Raw genomic sequence first — 18027 nt, 5'->3', positions numbered from 1 at the left:
CGTGGCGTTTGGGGACAGTACCTGTGGGCTGGCAGACAGGGGTGGTGGTCCCTCTTTTTAAGAAGGGGGACCGGAGTGTGTGTTTCAACTACAGGGGGATCACACTTCTCAGCCTCCCTGGGAAAGTCTATACCAGGGTACTGGAGAGGAGAATACGGCAGATAGTAGAACCTCCGATTCAGGAGGAACAGTGCGGTTTTCGTCCCGGTCGTGGAACGAACCCTCTGTACCCTCTCCAGGGTGCTGGAGGGTTCATGGTAGTTTGCCCAACCAATCCACATGTGCTTTGTGGATCTGGAGAAGGCATTCGACTATGTCCCTCGCGGCGTCGTGTGGAGGGTGCTCTGGGAGTATGGGATCCGGGGCTCTTTGCCTAAGGGCTGTCCGGTCCCTGTAAGACTGGAGTAGGAGCTTGGTTCACATTGCCGGCAGTAAGTCAGACTTGTTCCCAGTGCATGCTGGACTCCATCAGGGCTGCCCTTTGTTGCCGGTTCTGTTCATAATTTTTAAGGACAGAATTTCTAGGCGCAGCCGGGGGCCGGAGGGTGTCAGGTCTGGGGACTACACGATTTCATCTTTGCTTTTTGCGGATGACGTTGTCGTGCTGGCCCATCAGACCAGGACCTTCAGCATGCACTGGGACGGTTTGCAGCCGAGTCTGAAGCTGCTGGGATGAGAATCAGCGCCTCCAAATCCGAGGCCATGGTTCTCAGTCGGAAAAGGGTGGCTTGCCCACTTCAGGTTGGTGGAGAGTTCCTGCCTCAAGTGGAGGAGTTCAAGTATCTTGGGGTCTTGTTCACGAGTGAGGGAAAGATCTAACAGGAGATTGACAGACAGATCGGTGCAGCTTCTGCAGTAATGCGGTCGATGTACCAGTCTGTCGTGGTAAAGAAAGAGCTGAGCTGCAAGGCGAAGCTCTCGATTTACCGGTCAATCTACGTTCATACTCTCACCTATGGTCATGACCGAAAGGACAAGATCCCGGATACAGGTGGCCGAAATGAGCTTTCTCCGCAGGGTGGCTGGGCGATCCCTTAGAGATAGGGTGAGAAGCTCGGTCACTCGGGAGGAGCTCAGAGTAGAGCCGCTGCTCCTCCACATCGAGAGGGGCCAGCTGAGGTGGCTTGGGCATCTGTTCCGGATGCCTCCTGGACGCCTTCCCGGGAAAGTGTTCCAGGCACGTCCCACCGGAAGGAGACCCCGGGGAAGACCTAGGACACGCTGGAGGGACTATGTCTCCCGGCTGGCCTGGGAACGCCTCGGTGTCCCCCCAGAAGAGCTAGAGGAAGTATCTAGGTAGAGGGAAGTCTCTCTGCTTAGACTGCTGCCCCCACGAGCCGGCCCTGGATAAGCGAAAGAAGATGGGTTTTACAGATTACTTGTTTACTACAATGACAGTAATTCAAATTGCTTAATGTCTGAGAATTACAGTTTACTCAGACTTACATAAACTCCTCTTAATTTAGTTTGTCATTATAAGAGCAGGACAAGAATGGAGTAACACCCTTATTAATCACTTTAAAAAAATATGACTTTCAAATATGACTATAGATTGTTTGTATGATTGTTTGTCAATTAACTTATTTATTTATTTAAAACATTTCTGTTTCTCTGTTAATTAAAACATTTGTTTTTTAATTATTTAATTCTCACCAAGATGAAAAAGTATGCATAGTGAAAAATAATAGTGAGGTAGTTTGTTGTTATGGGTTATCTTGTTTCTGATTTGGGTGGGTTTTGCTCGTGTTTAGTTCAGTTTCCTATGTTTGTTACCATGGTTTTTCATTGGCTATTTGAGTTGTTGCACCTGTTGTTCTTTTCATTGATTACTTTGCCTTGATATTTTAGCCCTGTGTGTTCAGGTCTTTTTCTGCTCTCCTTGTGTTTATAGCAATTGTTCTGTTCATTGTTTTTGCCCTGAGTGGTTTGTTTTGAGTTTTGTTAAAGGGGTCATATAATGGTACATGCACTTTTACAAGGTGATTGTACTGAAATGTGTGTTGGCAGTACACAACCATCATAAAATGATAAAAATCCTTCTTCTTTTTTTTTTATCTTCTTAATTTAATTATAATTTTAAATCGAATTTTTTAATGTTTTCCCCCATCTCAAATCAAGCCGCCCTCGCTCGTGAGCGAGCTGTCAATCATTGTCCGCGCGGACCGGCGCGGTCATTGTTGATACGCTGGAGCACTGTCTATGAGCAGAATGTGTAATAAGGGTGTAATAAGGAATACAGCAGTCATTTTGATGTTCCTAAATCCAAGCCGCTGAAGACGCAGTGGCTGAGTTTGTTTTCGAAGGGAATATTCCCCACGATCATAGTCAATGCTTTCATGTTTGCGTGAATCATTTCACGCACCAGACTGCTTTACAAACGAGGGTCAGTAACGTTATAAAGCTGGTTTTGCTAAGAAACTGCTCCTGAAAAATGGATCGGTACCAACTATTCGTGTTCCTGCTGCACCTCCAGAATAACTCAAGTGAGTGTAACGTTTTATTAACCTTTATATTAATATTTATATTAATCTTTGCAAATCGCTAGCACGCTTTCATGATGAATGCGGCTAAGGTTTACACTCAGGGTACATTACGGCATGTTTTCTATGTACGACGTTCTCAATATAATTCATAATCCCACGTTTATAATGAACAACACGTTATGGTTATTGTGTTATTATTACAAACGGCGTACGCACAGAACAGAGGGGCGGGGTGAGTAAAGCTCATTATCATTTAAAGACACATGCACTTAAACGGCGTGCTGAAAACAGAGCTGTTTTTGACCAGGTAAAATGAGTGTTTTCTTACAATACTAATGAGTATTTTTAATTAAAGTATATGAAGAGGTCAGATGCAAAAGCCTCTAAGTGCCATCTGAAATTTTCTTATAGATTGATCATTTTTATCAAGCTCGTATATTTAAGTTCAGTAATTTCACTTAAATGACAATTAATAGATCATCTTTATTGCCATTTAAGTGAAATTATTGAATTTAAATATACGAGCTTGATAAAAATGAGCATTCTAGAAGAAAATTTCAGATGGCACTTAGAGGCTTTTGCATCTGAACTCTTCATATTACAGACTTTTAATTTAGACCCTAAAGAATCATATTAGCTTGTACAAAAATGCCATTATATGATCCCTTTAAATCTTTGCACTGCTGCATTAAGATCCATTCTTATCGTTTTTTTTGCAACTATATGCTGAGATTTGTCAAGGTTTTTTAAATTGTTGAATGCTTGGTTTTTCTGACCTTTTCAACTTGTCTATATATGTTTTTTTGTTTTTTGTTTTTTTTTATACTACAAAAGAAAGACTAACACAGATGTATGTGGCCAAACCAAACCAAAGTAAAAGATCTGCTGTAGACGGACAAGAGGCTGCAAATGGAAGCTCTCTACTCAATTCACAAGGTCCACCCACTTACTCTTACTCTGACTGATGTGGGAAACATCTTTTTTGTTCCTATTGATTCAGAGCTCTGCAAAAGAGTTTATCTTAAATGGTGTGTGGATGTAGTGTTTTAATACTCAGCAACAACATGAGGATCTTTCAGCTTTTACTTTGTGAGTTTATTGCATTATGAATATATTTGCATGCACTTTGTCATAAATTGTTTTACGCTATGGATTCACAGTGGGTTTATGTGAGTAATTATAATGCTATTGTATTTATTTATTTTATCTTATAGATGTATTAATCTGTTGTCGAGCTGCAGTCTCAGATCAACTCACTGATTTGGGATCAAATGTGACCATAAACTGTGATCTTGATGAAAATGAGGTTTATTGGATTTTACTGAAAACACCAGATCCTCCAACAGTGATTCTACGATCATTATCATCAACATCACAATCACCTTTTTACTTTAATACAACATTCAGAAAGAAATATTCACTGAAATGTAAAAATTGTCTGGTTATTAATAATGTAACTGCTGATGAATTAGGAGTTTATTACTGTATGAACACACACACACCTCCAAAACTCAGCAACAGCACCAGACTGCACTTCACCGGTGAGTTCATTTACTCTTCTGTTGATCATAATGATGATTAGTGCAGTTATTTACTTATTTATTTTCTACTTCAGATTTTTTAACACATGAACAACATAATTATTTATTTTCATTGTTTGCTCCACACATATGGATATTAATGTATTATAAGCTAGATATTATATTCAGATGTTTGAAACTGCAGTCGTTGTGCTTCAGACTGTTACTGTAATTATGGACACTTTCATTACAGAATCAACTCAACTAACTGAGTGTCACAATCAGACAGCGCTGGAGTTTATTGATCAGAATCAGACACAATGGCAGATTATTATTATCATCATATCTGGACTGATGAACGGGCTTCTGCTCATTGTGCTGATTTGTGAGTGACTGTTCTTTAAGATTTTTTTTTTAATTTAAACAGCAAATGAAATGTAATTTAGTCAACAAATACAGTATAAATATAAATATGATGCTCTTCATATTCAGCTGATGTTGTTGTAATTGTGAATTTCCCATTATATAGTCTTTTGACTATTATTTGGCATCTCTAATTTAAGAAAAAATAATATAACCGCCAGTAAATATTAAATCTGAATTCACCGTCTTGTTTTTATAGTGTTTGCTGTTGAAAAAACAGACATGTTGGAAAAACACAGTGATGATGCTGATTTACTGCAGACACGAGTTACATATCAGCTTCAAGACCCAAACAAAATGCCATCACAATAAAGTAAATTATGTGTAACCATTATTTAAGGATTTTATGAACAAAGATTAAGCATAATTGTCAGTCACATTCATTGGTTAATGTTCTTTCAGTAATCAAGTCTAGAAGACCTAGTACTTTATGCATTAAGCAAATTTACAAATGTATTTGTATTCTTCAATAAATTAACTAAAATGATCTTTGGAAGTGTCCACACACTTTGTTTTTGTACAATTTCAATGTTGTTGACTTATACATTGGTGTTCTATGGTAATTTTATTATAAATGATAATTATTATGGATATTTATATAATTTGTATATAAATTATATTTATATGTATATTAATTATTATGTTACTATTATTGTGAATCACTACATATGTTGCGTATATATGTATATATATATATATATATATTTTTTTTTTATCTACATGCTATAGTGTGGTTAAACTCAACTGAAGTGCTAAAGAAAAACCAGAAACGTGTTCCACTAGTTGGTCACTTGTTTATTTGACACCCAATGAGAAATAGAATCTCTCACCTTTGTCTAAAGTGGAGGTTTAACCTTAAACCGCATATCATTTATGGTTTTATGTTTGTCTGTTCTCATAGTTTTCTTAGCCTCAAATGGAAACAGCAGCATGAGTTTCTGCTCGGGTTTAAACACTTCACGGGATGATGCTCCTTGTTCGGTAAATTTAACGTAATTTAATTTAAAGAATTTTTTTTTTATAACTACTTATTATGCTATGTTGATGTAAATTTTGCACTGTTTTCTGTAGGGTGGTGACACACCACTCTGAACGATCATAAACGACCTGCAGATGGCAGCAGAGAACCTAAGATACAGAAATAATGTCTAAAATATAGCTTCAACTGTTATTAATGATTAAATTCACAGTTATTCTCATCAACGCTGCTTTAGTGAACTGTGTTATGGAGTATACAGAGTGTACTTTTCCTATTAAGAAAAACTTATTGTCAATATTGACATTGTTCGAACTGTCAATAATGACCTTTGAAATGTACTTTTTTTTCTACTATCATAGACTTGCTGCATGTTCTACCTCATTTAGAGATACATTAGATGCAGAACCAGAAACATTCCCAATTATTTAATCTAATTAAAATAATTATATTTTAAGATAATGATTTATCAAACATACACAGTCTGAAAAAAAAAACATAAAAAATAACTAAATGAATGATTGAATAAAATTAGTAAATTAGCAAATCAGTTATTATTAATCAGTAAATCAGCAATTTATGAAAAACTGATTTGATGATTTTTAAAAACTAACTTGTCTGATCTTCTTGAATGTTGTAGAATCATAATTTAAGCAAATTTGTATGCTGAAGCTTAAATCTTTCTCGGAAATAACAACTTTGCCTACCAGAGAAGAGCATTAAGGTAATATAATCACATCATGTGACACCAGGTTAAACTTGAGCTGGACCATACGTCATGTTCAAGAGAATAAGGAAGCAACGGTTGCTGATGAAATAATCAGAACAAATGATCTATACAATATACGGTTCCATTCAATATTTACAGCATGTACATATATGTATAGCCTATCTATAAATATTTGAACCCATCTTGATTTGCGTAGGATTATGATTTTTGTAAAAAAAATTGTGAATTACTACGATTCAGAGTTTATGTATGTGAATGTCCTGAAATTAAATGTGTAGTTATGCCTATACCTCATTATTATTGTCAATATCATAAACATATATGTTGAAGTATAGCACAAACCATAAAATTACTATTGTAAAACGTAAACTTTAGTGTCTGTATGTGTTTGTACACTTGTATGTATTTTTATGACAATATCATAATAACCTGATATGAAACTTATCCTTGAAATGACAGATAAGCCCGAAATGAAACACAGCCGTCTGTTTAACTAGCAGAGCGGGCATCTAATGAAAGAATAGCTGTTCTCATTCTAATGATGAAGTGAAAGTGGAGATATGATCATAAGGGAACAAAAGATTAGAACCAGCTTCTTTATTTGTGGACTGCTTGTTTAGTCACTATATTTCTTGTGTACGCCAGCTATAATTAACCATAATAATGTGAGTATTTCCATAGCAAAAACGAGTGTCTTTAAATGGACTCTTGTCTGCATCACATCTCCTCATTGAGGCCTCAACAGTCATTATCAAAAATAGCACCAGTTGAAGAACCTCAAGAGCATCTTGGAGAAGCTCATGCCAAAAATAAATCCTACGGCTCCTATATTTAGCAGGAAAATATGTTGTATTGGCCACTTTGAGGAGAAATCAAACAGCAAGAAACAGAAAAGTAGAAAAAAATACCAATGATCGTAGGTTTTAATTGCTAAATTTGCTCCTTAATCTATGCCTAACACCAAAATGTTGAGATTTATTTTCCTGAAGTGCGTTCATCACTTCCATAAACCTTAATTCCGGGGAAAACCTGCAATATTTCCATGGTTTTAAGTGATGCTTAGTGTATGTTGTGTCAGCTGTTATGTGTCTATGTCAAGAAAAGCGTGAACGCAGGATGTTGAGAAGCCACTCCCTCTGCTGCCCTCCCTGGAGACTATAGAAGAGACAAGCCACAGTCTCATTCAATCCGGCTACACACTGAGACATTGAGGAATTCACACATACACACACATGCACACATCAGTATAGACTACACTAGTACAGAAGGTTATAGACACACGCAGAGGGCTTCCCTTGTGAAACCACTCACGCAACTGCCTATAACACTTTCCACCTCTTGCTTGCAAACTCACACATAAACAACAGCTGGTAACATGTTGCTGCCAAGAGCTTTGACCCTGTTCATCCTGTGGGGTAAGTGCCAACTCCTTTTCTTTTTTCTTTTCTTTTTTTTTTTACCCAAAAATATAGGGATTTGAATAACCAACACTGCATGTTCAAAGTGTGTGGTCTCTCAACTTTGAGTTTCTGGAAAATTGTTGCAAAGTCAAGGGTAAAGTTAATGATTTGCATCATACTGTGTCACTGTAAGATATGATATATTCTTAGTTAGCGTATTAGCATTTGACAGTCTGTAATTGTTTAACAATTGTTAAATTATTCAGTGACCTTGTGATACCTGGTGATATCTAGTGTTTGTATGTGATACCTATAGTGTTTCATAAGGTATAACGTGATGCTAAATGCATAACAGGCACTATAAACAAACTTCAAGGTTGATGAATGTGAGAGAATGTACATGCTAAATTTTTACTGCACTTCAAAATATTGTTAATTTCTAAGCCCTCTTTTTTAAGTTAACATAGTTAAACTGTATCCTTAGTTACGGTGTATGAGTTAAAATTTGAATTTAACCTTCACACCTATTACACAGTGGAAAGTGCTGAAAAAGTCAAATCATACTTTCATGTCTTTGATATTTTGTATGAATGGGAGTTTTGCATAGCTGAAAACTTTTTGTATGGATCACTGTTGTTCAGTATGACTCAGCTCGACTGTGACATTATTTATTTATGTGTTAAACCACACAATTCCCAGAATTCGGCCAGACACTCCCGAAGTTCTTCTTAGAGAATCTCTTAGAAATGTGACACCTGAACCAACCTGTCACCTGAGCACATCCTAACCTAAGCTAATAATATTGTCCTTTAATCAGTGTTATTGGTGTCTAACAAAAGTATAACACAGAGGTCTTCAACCCTGCTCCTGGGGACCCACTGTCCTGCAAAGTTTATTTCCAACCTGCTTCAACACAACTGCCTGTGGTTTTTAAGCGATCCCGAAGAGCCTGATTAGCTGGTCCAGGTGTGTTTGAGTAGGGTTGAAGTTAAACTCTGCAGGACAGCGGGTCCCCAGGATAACAGATGAGGTGTTGACATGAGTAATATGTCTAATCTTACACTGGAATCTGACTGATCTGTTTGATATATCTGCATGTGATCTTCTAAAATTAAACGCTTGAAGTCATAAATGGTTTGTAGACTTCCTGAAAAGAATGAATGTGCTTAATTTGAACTCCTGATATTTTGATTATTCCATTGACTCTGTTTAGGTTGTGCCTCTTGTGTGCGGTATCGGGCTGAATTCAACATGGTGGGGATCACTGGTTGGATCAACTTTGACTCCACGGAGCTGAAGTCCACTGTTAATCTCACAGGAACCGGAGCGTGTCCATCATTCAATATCTCCCTCACTACGTTCCCTGTTATGTACGGCCATTTTGCTTCACCCTGTCAAAAGTCATACATTGGAGACAGTGTTTTCACCTTTTCTGTAAGTACGCCCCAGGCTGCGGTGAATGTGCCCGCTCTATTTGAACAGCACCTTAGTCTGGAAGCCCTCTCAGTGCTGGTGGAGACATGTAACGGCACAAGGATTTGTGCCGGACTCATGTCGGAGTCCCCGGTCAGAACGTGGCAGGCACGGTTTTTCAGTCCCGTGGGTGGGAACATCTTCATCCGGCAAGTGACAGGAGAAACAGGGGTGAGGGTTCTCTCAGATCTAAGAACTATCAATCAAACCAGGACTTTTACAAATGTCACAATGTTAGTATCACAAAGCCCTGTCACCAGCTGCACTACGCTTCTTGGTAGTCTGGATCCCAAGAGTCTTACAAAGCTGGGCCTTCTGAGTGTGGGATCACCTCTAGAACCTGTGAAGTCTCGGTTGGAAATCTCCGCTCTCAGTTCTGGTGTCCGCTTCGCTGTTCTCGACTTGACCTCAAGCTACGCGTGTGCAGAGATCCGAAGCGTTGAACTGAAGGTTGTCAGTGCTGTCCTGAACATGCAAGGGATTAAAGGCTACTTCACCTTCTATCAACCATCTCCGTTCGATCTCACCACCATCACTGTTAACCTGACAAACCTGGACAGAAGAGTTGGGCCGTACCACGTTCATCAGTTTCCCCTACCCCAGATGAGATCTCCCTCGGATAGCAGCTGCAGCAACAACAATGTTGGGGGTCACTGGAACCCCTTCAGTGTGAATGTTCAGGCACCAGCGTATCCGCCACCAAGAGGGTCCACGCATGATCGCTTTGAGGTCGGAGATCTGAGTGCCAGGCATGGCTCTCTGGAGAATGAGAGTAACTTTCAGGCCACTTTAAAGGACTGGAACCTACCTCTGTTTGGGCGGAATAGCATTGTGGGTCGATCTGTCGTGATACACTTGCCCAATACGACAAGATTTGCCTGTGCAAGTATAGGCTACCCCGGCGAAGTGACTGTCGCCAAGGCGGCCTTTCGTGGACCGGTTGTGGGGACGGTCCTGTTCACCCAGCTCAGTGGTGACCCATATTCTGATGTCTCTGTGTTCATGGACCTGTCTTACGCACAACTCTCTGCACCTTCTACACTAAATCACAACTGGCACGTCCACAACTATCCCATCAGCACAGAGTCAGACAGTGACCAGGCATGTTGTCTGTCCACTGGAGGACACTGGAACCCATTCTACGTAGACACAACGGTGAGTGCATACACTGTTAACTGTGGTCCTGACAGCCCTTTTGCCTGTGAAGTTGGGGATATCGCTGGCAAGCAAAAGACTCTGGACCTACAGTCTGAGATGGGTACAGTGGCTACCAAGAACTTTTTTACTGACACAACCTCTTGGGTGTCTGGAATGATTGGTCGTTCCTTGGTGGTCCATGGGCCAAACCAAACAGCTCCACGGATCGCTTGCGCGAACCTCACCTTGTTCCGCTTTCCTTCTGCTCGCTCAAGTTCTTGGTACGGGCCTGAATCTTCTGAAGGTCAAGTCCGATTCTCCCAAGTCTCTCCTCAAGGGCCAACAATCCTAAATATCTCCTTCACCGGGCTTAACAGCAGAGCCGGTGGCTACCACGTCCATATTCTTCCAATCAAGAGCGTACTGGAACCCTGCTCTGACAGTAACATCATGGGGCACTTCAACCCGTTTTCTGTGAACGTAACCTCATCTCCAGCTCCAGGGATTGGTACAGTCGACCAGTATGAGATTGGAGACATCAGTGGGAAGTTTGGATCACTGACGGGTCAGAACAACTTTCAGAACCAGTACATGGATGGTAATATGCCACTTTCAGGTCCGAACAGCATCATTGGCCGGTCCCTGGTCATACATTATAACAACGGCTCAAGGTTAGTTCTTTTATGAATCATACATCCTCAAAACAGTCATCTGGCATTTGGCCTTTCACGACATTTTGAACTTTAAAATAAATATAAGGGATAAGTTTGCTTCTTCTTAAGCTATTTATAAGCAGAACCATACATAGGAAAACAACTGCAGGTGCAGGTTGTGATGCAATTCCCTATTCTGCATTTTGTCTCGGTTCCTCATTAAGTGTGTCAAAGTCAATGTCAAAGTCTGGTACATTTGCCACATTGAGACAGCAGTGAGACTGTCAACTTTTAACATTTTTTTGTAAAAACTGAATATTCCGGAAAAAAAAACTCATGTCAGTTTTCTGTAAAGCTATTTAGAATAATTATGGAGTCAGATATCTGAAATACCTAATAACCATCCTGTCATGAAAAGCATGCGTGGGAAGATTCACACAGCTCATTCCTCTACACACATCATTCATAATGTTTATTTATACAAGTAATACACCAGATTTCTGTGACTCACCTACTGTAGGAATGTGGGAAGAAAACTGTGCAATTTACTCGAACATGGATAACTTAAAATGGTTTCTGTCTTTTCCTATTTACAGAATGAGGTGTGCAGATATCTCAGCAGAGGACGCCCCAGATGGAAATTGGGTGATCGCTGAGGCCATGTTCAGTGAGGATGTAACTGGGACAGTGATGATGGTAAAAACAATAGCAAATCTAATATAGGTGTTTTTAAGAATACATCATATAAGTAGATTTTTATAGGTGTTTGCCTGTTCGAAACTCATTCGTCATGATGGTAGGGTTTTCTGGGTGGTTGCCAGGATCTAAGGTGTTGCTACAAAATGGTCTATTTTGAATTGCTTCCACTGTTTCCATTGTTACTAAATTAGAGGGAACTGTAAATAAGTGTCGTCCTCATCTCTCTCTCTCTCACCATAAAGTGGCTTGAAATCTACCATCACTTTAAATCTGCCACAAAAAGATGACACTGCTAATAATGCTGGATGGAGGAGGAAGGGGTGGTGAGGGGTAACTGGGTGAGGCTGTGGTTGTGCAGGGGTACAGCTCTTGTCCTGCTGGGACGGTATGACGCTCATCTCTACCACAGGCAGATGGATCTGTCACATGCCGCACAACAGACCTGCAGCTGTCTTGTGGTCTTGGTGTTGCGTGCGGAAGAACGACACACATGATTTACAACAACAACAAAAACATTATAATTTTATATGTATAACACATTTTTGTCTAGAGCATCTGGTGCATTGAAGCATTTGTCATAAAAAATGGTTAAAAATCTTTGCTTCCATCCATTTCCCCTGTCGGGTAATTTGTTAGTTCTACTTGATTTTTTCAAGTTCTTCATTAGTTTTTGAATTCAAAGTGGTCGGACAAGGCAACAATTTAACTTTACTTAACCCTTTAATGGGGAGCAATATAAAATAAAAAAATACCCCAGGATATTTATTGTTGTTTTCCAGCACATTAGGATGCATAATACAATACAATATAATAATACAATTTAATGTTTTTTTTCCCAAAAAATATTGCTTATACAGTAATCATTACATATATTAGTGTATAATTTGTACAAATATATATTTATAATAATTTATTTAAAAAAATATATAATTTTTTTTTTTTATATATAGCCTATAGTTTTTTAAAAATGAGATATTGTATTTATTATTTATTTTAAATACAAAATAATATAATAATACAATTTAATGTTTTTTTTCCCAAAAAATATTGCTTATACAGTAATCATTACATATATTATTGTATAATTTTTACAAATATATATTTATAATAATTTATTTAAAACAATATATACAAAAAAAAAATCATATAGCCTATAGTTTTTTAAAAATGAGATATTGTATTTATTATTTATTTTAATATATTAATGCTAAGTGATACACTGTACATGTTTGTAGTACCAACAGACCTTTCCAGATGGCAGCTACGGTGACGTTAAGTTAGAGGTGGATCTACAGGCATCGCAACCATTAAAAGTAAGTTCGATTTTATCTGATTTTTCATTAGTCATGTTAGCTGTCGTAATAAAATTGTATTTAATTGAATGTGACCACTTTTATTATTGGTTTCTAGTTTGCAGAGGCTTCCTGGTACATTGCAGATGACCCGGTGGCGCCAGATGGTTCATGTCCGGGGGAAGACGAAATGTTTAATCCATTCAACATTACAAATGTGAGAGAAGATGAACTATTTTCTCATCAAATGCTACATATACATTTTTGAATATATCATGCAAAATAATTAAGACAGAATAATTGTCTCTCAGATGAACAACTGTTCTCAGATGAGGGCTCTGTCCTGTTTGGCTGGAGATCTGACGGGCAGACATGGATCCATAAGTCTCACAAAGAGACAACTGTACAATGACATTCTGTTGCAGCTGGCCGGAGACTTCACAGGTAGCAAATATTAATAACTTTCACACTTGCATTACATGCACATTGTATCTTCATGCGTTGGAATAAAATTCTGCATAACGATTAACATAGAAATTGTCTCATTGTTTTACCCCCAGTTGTCCAGAGGTCACTAGTTCTCAGACTCAATAGCACCACAACTATATGTGCAGATATTCACTCAGAATCCCCTTCTGCCATGCAGGTCTTCCCCAACAAGGCGTCCTTCAGCAGGTGCGTTCAAAATTACAGAAATGTCCTTCATACAATTAACTTGCTTTAGTAGAACGCAAAAGCCGAATCGCGGACATTTTGGGCGATCTCGAAATCCCGGGCAGACTCGTCACGGAGACTCACTAGCCTTTTTGTTTAACTGCGCTCTCTTACCGGTAGGCGTGGCTTGGGAGTGGCCTCTTAGGGCAGTGAAGCAAGTGCATTCTGGGAGTTGTTGTCTTTCATCCACATAAGCCAAAAATAAAGCCAAATCTAGAAAGCTCCAAATTCAAAAATAATTTCACATTTCTTCTACATAAATGACCCATTTTAAATACACATTCATCTTTCCAGAGGTGAAGTATCCCTTTAACTTGCTTTTTATGTTCAAAATATTAACTAAAATCTAGTTTTTAAGGATTAGATTAGGTAGAAGTACTGTAGATCCTTAAGGTTAAAATTGCATGTTTCACTGTTTTAAATAACTACTTGAATTTGTCATGTCATGGCCCATGTAATGATGCATCATGATATGAATTGGTGTTTATATATCAATGACTGTACTAAGAATATCAGGACATTTCACAGAGAAAAACAAAAAATCAACAAGGAAGAACAAAACTTAGATAATTATCTAATTATATGGCTGTTCTTTTCTGTGTGTAAAAATAGAAACCACATAACTAAGTCAACAATCAAAAAACATCATGGATGGGAAATGTTTATTACAATTCAAAAAGAAACACACACTCATTTACAGATGACAATGACTCTTGACAGTACACAATGACTCCTGGTTTTCTTTAACACATGATATGTCACCTTTCTATAAAGGTTTTTAGTGCATGTAGTGATGATATTGATATTTGGATCCATTATATCACATAAAAATAATCAAAAGTCATCCATTAGATTTATCATGGCACGTTGACTGTTGTGTGCAGGTATGATTTCCGTAAGAGAGTGGCAGATGCGCTAAACCTCCCCATATCCAGAGTTTCCATCTTACCTGGTTCTCCTTCACAAAGGTCTGACGGGAAATGCCAGGAGGTCAATTATCTGGTGTCAGGTAAACAAATTAATATTAAGTTTTTACTTTTGCAAATGTTATTGTTTTCAGCTTCACACGACATGTGGCGCTCATAGCGTGAGATGCTTAAGAAAAAAAAAAAACAGTGAGATCTGATGCATGTTTTCATAGACTAGCTCAGTGTTTAATGATGTGGAAATAATGCTAACAATATATATTGTTATACAATAATAATAATCATATATTCAAGCACAAGAGCTGACAGAACAGAGCCACACTTAGATCTTTTGAGGGTCTGGGGGTGTCTCTTCATATATTATTGAAGTTATTGCTTTCCTCTGCTGAACTGACTTAGTATGCTTTTTCTATCAAAACAATGAACAATCCAGTCCATTCAAAAGACACAAAAAAGGGAAATTGCACAGTAATCTGATGCGCTGGTGGAGCATAGAGACGTGGTGAAACAGGAGAGCGGTATATGACAGAGGTCTATACCACAGGACAGCAAGGACATTATAGAAACTAAAGTGTTCTTTTATTTGTATTTTTAGATGGTGTGTTTTATAAGAAACTTTTTGAACTATACTTAATTTTTTCACGAAAATGTGATGGGTGAATGTTGTGATTGAGTTGTGGGGGGTTGCTATGTGGTTGCATACTAAATCTAGTAGAAATGGCATTGTAGTTCTCTTTAGGGCATAGTTGAAAATAATAAGATCATCATCATATTTAAAGCTGACTGGTCAAAAACTCTCTTTTTTTTTTTAGATTTTGGGCTATTTGGCTTTTCATAACATGTTTGAAACTAGTGCAAAGAAAACATCCAAATACATTTTAAGTGTTTATTTTATTGCACTTTATCTATTTGCATCTGTAGATTTCAGTTGCAATAGGCCTACATGTATTTAAAAATGTTCTCATCCAGTAGAACTTTAATACACCAAACTTTACAGTTTTATTTCTATATTCTGAATGTTTTTAGTGAGGGGTTTGTTCATATATCATTTTCTTAAATTTTATACAACATTTTATTCCTAGTGCAATTGTATTTTTTCTGGCTGTTGGCAGTATTTCCTGATTTATGGAGTGATATAATAAAAAATCCCTTCTGTAAAAACTCTTGACCAAATGTCAACAAAATAAAACAAGAATTTTGAACCTGGCTTTATCCAATGTTACGATTTTTGTTCTGGGATTTTATGCAAGTATAAGTGCATATTTAATTATTTAAACATATCTTTTTAGAAAACTGGTTATACAAAAAATACTTGCAATTCTTACTTAAAGCAATCAACTGGTGAAGTATGATGATATCTATTAGTTACTTCTTTTTTTACTGAGGTGTCTTGCCTTGAAATTTGACAAATCCAATTTAAGTCATAAAAATGAACAAACTTTAATAGGTTAAAACTGTGTGGGGGAAATCATTAGAAATGACCAAAAGTTAAATGGATAGAAACAATGATGTTGTAACAACCTGTTTTACAGGTAAAGTGAGCCAAGAGAAGCTGAGCTCAGTTAAGACCAGTGACAAGATGGGTGTGTTCAAGGAATCAAAGACGTGCACTCCAAGTAAGCCTGAACTCTGTGTTTATCAACATTTATGTCATGGAAAAGTGTTTTACACTTTTAAACCTGGAATATCTTCCTTTTTTCAGGTGGAAAGGCAGGACTGATGCTGGTCCCCTGCAGGATGGTCCTGTCCTTCATGATGGCTGCAGTCTTTCTGCTCGGGTTACTGAGGCACTAGATGGACCCTGCAATGATCTCACTGCACTGCTTTCACCTCAATACTTTAATAAACCAGGACAGGTTCACCCCAACGTTAGGAAGCCGTCAAATTGTGGTTAGACACCATATCGAAACGTCTTTCCAAAAAAAAAAAACTTTCAGTTGACAAAACACAGACAGCAACAAAGTGTCGGCCCAGATCCGGGCCACATCTGGTACATGTGGATTCATGGACACTACGTTGTTGTCTGGGTTTTTAAAAAACGTTTTGTCAGCTGAACAATCGGCATGTTGTTAAACAACAGTACAATCCATTAAACTCACACTTCTATCTGTTACAGCCAACTTTTCATTCTTGTTAATAAATTAAATACAGCGCTACCCTGTATACTGTAAAGAACATTTCTCATTTCGTCATGTGCATTTTACACACCCATATTCATTTAAGACGTTTACATGATCATGTTTCACAAACGTCTTGAACTTGCTGCTCTGCTCTTAATGGTTTTTCAAAGTAAATTCCATTGTAAATTGGTTGTAAATTCACTGTAAGCCTAACTTAATACTCTATTATGCTCCTTTATGACCATGTAACTCAGATTTCTATTATGTGTATGTTTTATGATGCAATCTGTTTGAAAACAACACAGCCCTGGATTTCATGCAACATGACTATAATTTGTTATTTGAGCCTGTGTCTTAAGCCTTACGAACTGTTTGTTTTGTCTTGTTTTGTTTTGGGTTTTGTGTGTGTGTGTGTGTGTGTGTGTGTGTGTGTGTGTGTGTGTGTGTGTGTGTGTGTGTGTGTGTGTGTGTGTGTGTGTGTGTGTGTGTGTGTGTGTGTGTGTGTTTTTGTGGATGTCTGGCAGGTCTTACTAAGAATAATTACAAATATATAAAGCTACCATTCAAAAGTTGGGGGGAGGGGGTGTAAGTAAAAAAAAAAAAGAAATTAATACTTTTATTTAGCAAATTAGTCAAAAGTGACAGTAACGACTTTTACATTGTTTAAATAAAATGTATTTCAAATAATTATATTCTTCAGAACTTTCTATTCTGAATCCTGGAAAAAAATATCATGGTTTTCACAAAAATATTAAGCAGCACAACAATTTCCAACATTGATAATAAGAAGTAATGTTTCTTGAGCAGCAAATCCGCATAGAATGAAGGATCATGTGACTGAAGACTAGAGTGATGATGCTGAAAATTCAGCTTTGATCACAGGAATAAATTACATATTCAATTAGAATTTTTTTTATATAGCCTATAATAATATTTCACAATATTACAGTTTTTACTGTATTGATTAAATAAATAGGTCCATAGCCATTGTGAGCTTAAGAGACTTCTTTCAAAAACACAATATATATAGCACTTTATCTGTGGAGATTGTTCTTTATCTCGTGCACCGGCCTTATTTGGGGTACCACAGGGCTCAATTCTGGGTCCAGTTTTATTTTCACTATACATGCTCCTCCCTTTATTTGCAATTTTTAGAAAATATAACATATCATTTCATTGTTGTGCATACGACGCTCAGTGCTATTTTCCCTTACATTCAAAGGGTGTTATAGTTAACAGTGTCTGTTTGACTGCTTGAGGAATGTTAAATATGGATGTTGTTCATTTTCTTCAGCTAAATGACGCAGACAGAAATCATCATTTTTGGCCCCTCTGCTTTCACAGAGACATTGTCAGTTAATTAGGACTTGTGTCTGGTAATTTGCATACATGCTAGATGCTACATAGATGTTATTTTTATTCAGTTATGACTTTTGACTAACAAATCAATGCTGTAGTCAGAAGCTGTTTCTATCAACTCA

The 18027-nt window shown here is 37.7% G+C and overlaps 1 protein-coding gene across 1 annotated transcript; it reads left to right on the top strand.

Moving 5' to 3' along the window:
* Positions 1 to 7283: 7283 nt before the first annotated feature.
* On the top strand, positions 7284 to 17137 carry cusr (Copper-only SOD repeat protein). Its single transcript, XM_084417314.1, has 10 exons — positions 7284 to 7547; positions 8746 to 10813; positions 11392 to 11491; positions 12730 to 12807; positions 12905 to 13003; positions 13098 to 13230; positions 13347 to 13461; positions 14385 to 14509; positions 15959 to 16042; positions 16129 to 17137. Exons 1-10 carry the CDS (start codon positions 7508 to 7510, stop codon positions 16218 to 16220), a joined length of 2934 nt encoding a protein of 977 aa, XP_084273440.1. The 5' UTR covers positions 7284 to 7507; the 3' UTR covers positions 16221 to 17137.
* The last annotated feature ends 890 nt before the right edge of the window (positions 17138 to 18027 follow it).

This window comes from Rutilus rutilus (genome assembly GCF_951802725.1).
Source record: "Rutilus rutilus genome assembly, chromosome: 8".
Lineage (NCBI taxonomy): Eukaryota > Metazoa > Chordata > Actinopteri > Cypriniformes > Leuciscidae > Rutilus > Rutilus rutilus.
The sequence above is the reverse complement of the archived record's forward strand: the minus strand, read 5'-3'. Positions and strand labels throughout refer to the sequence as shown.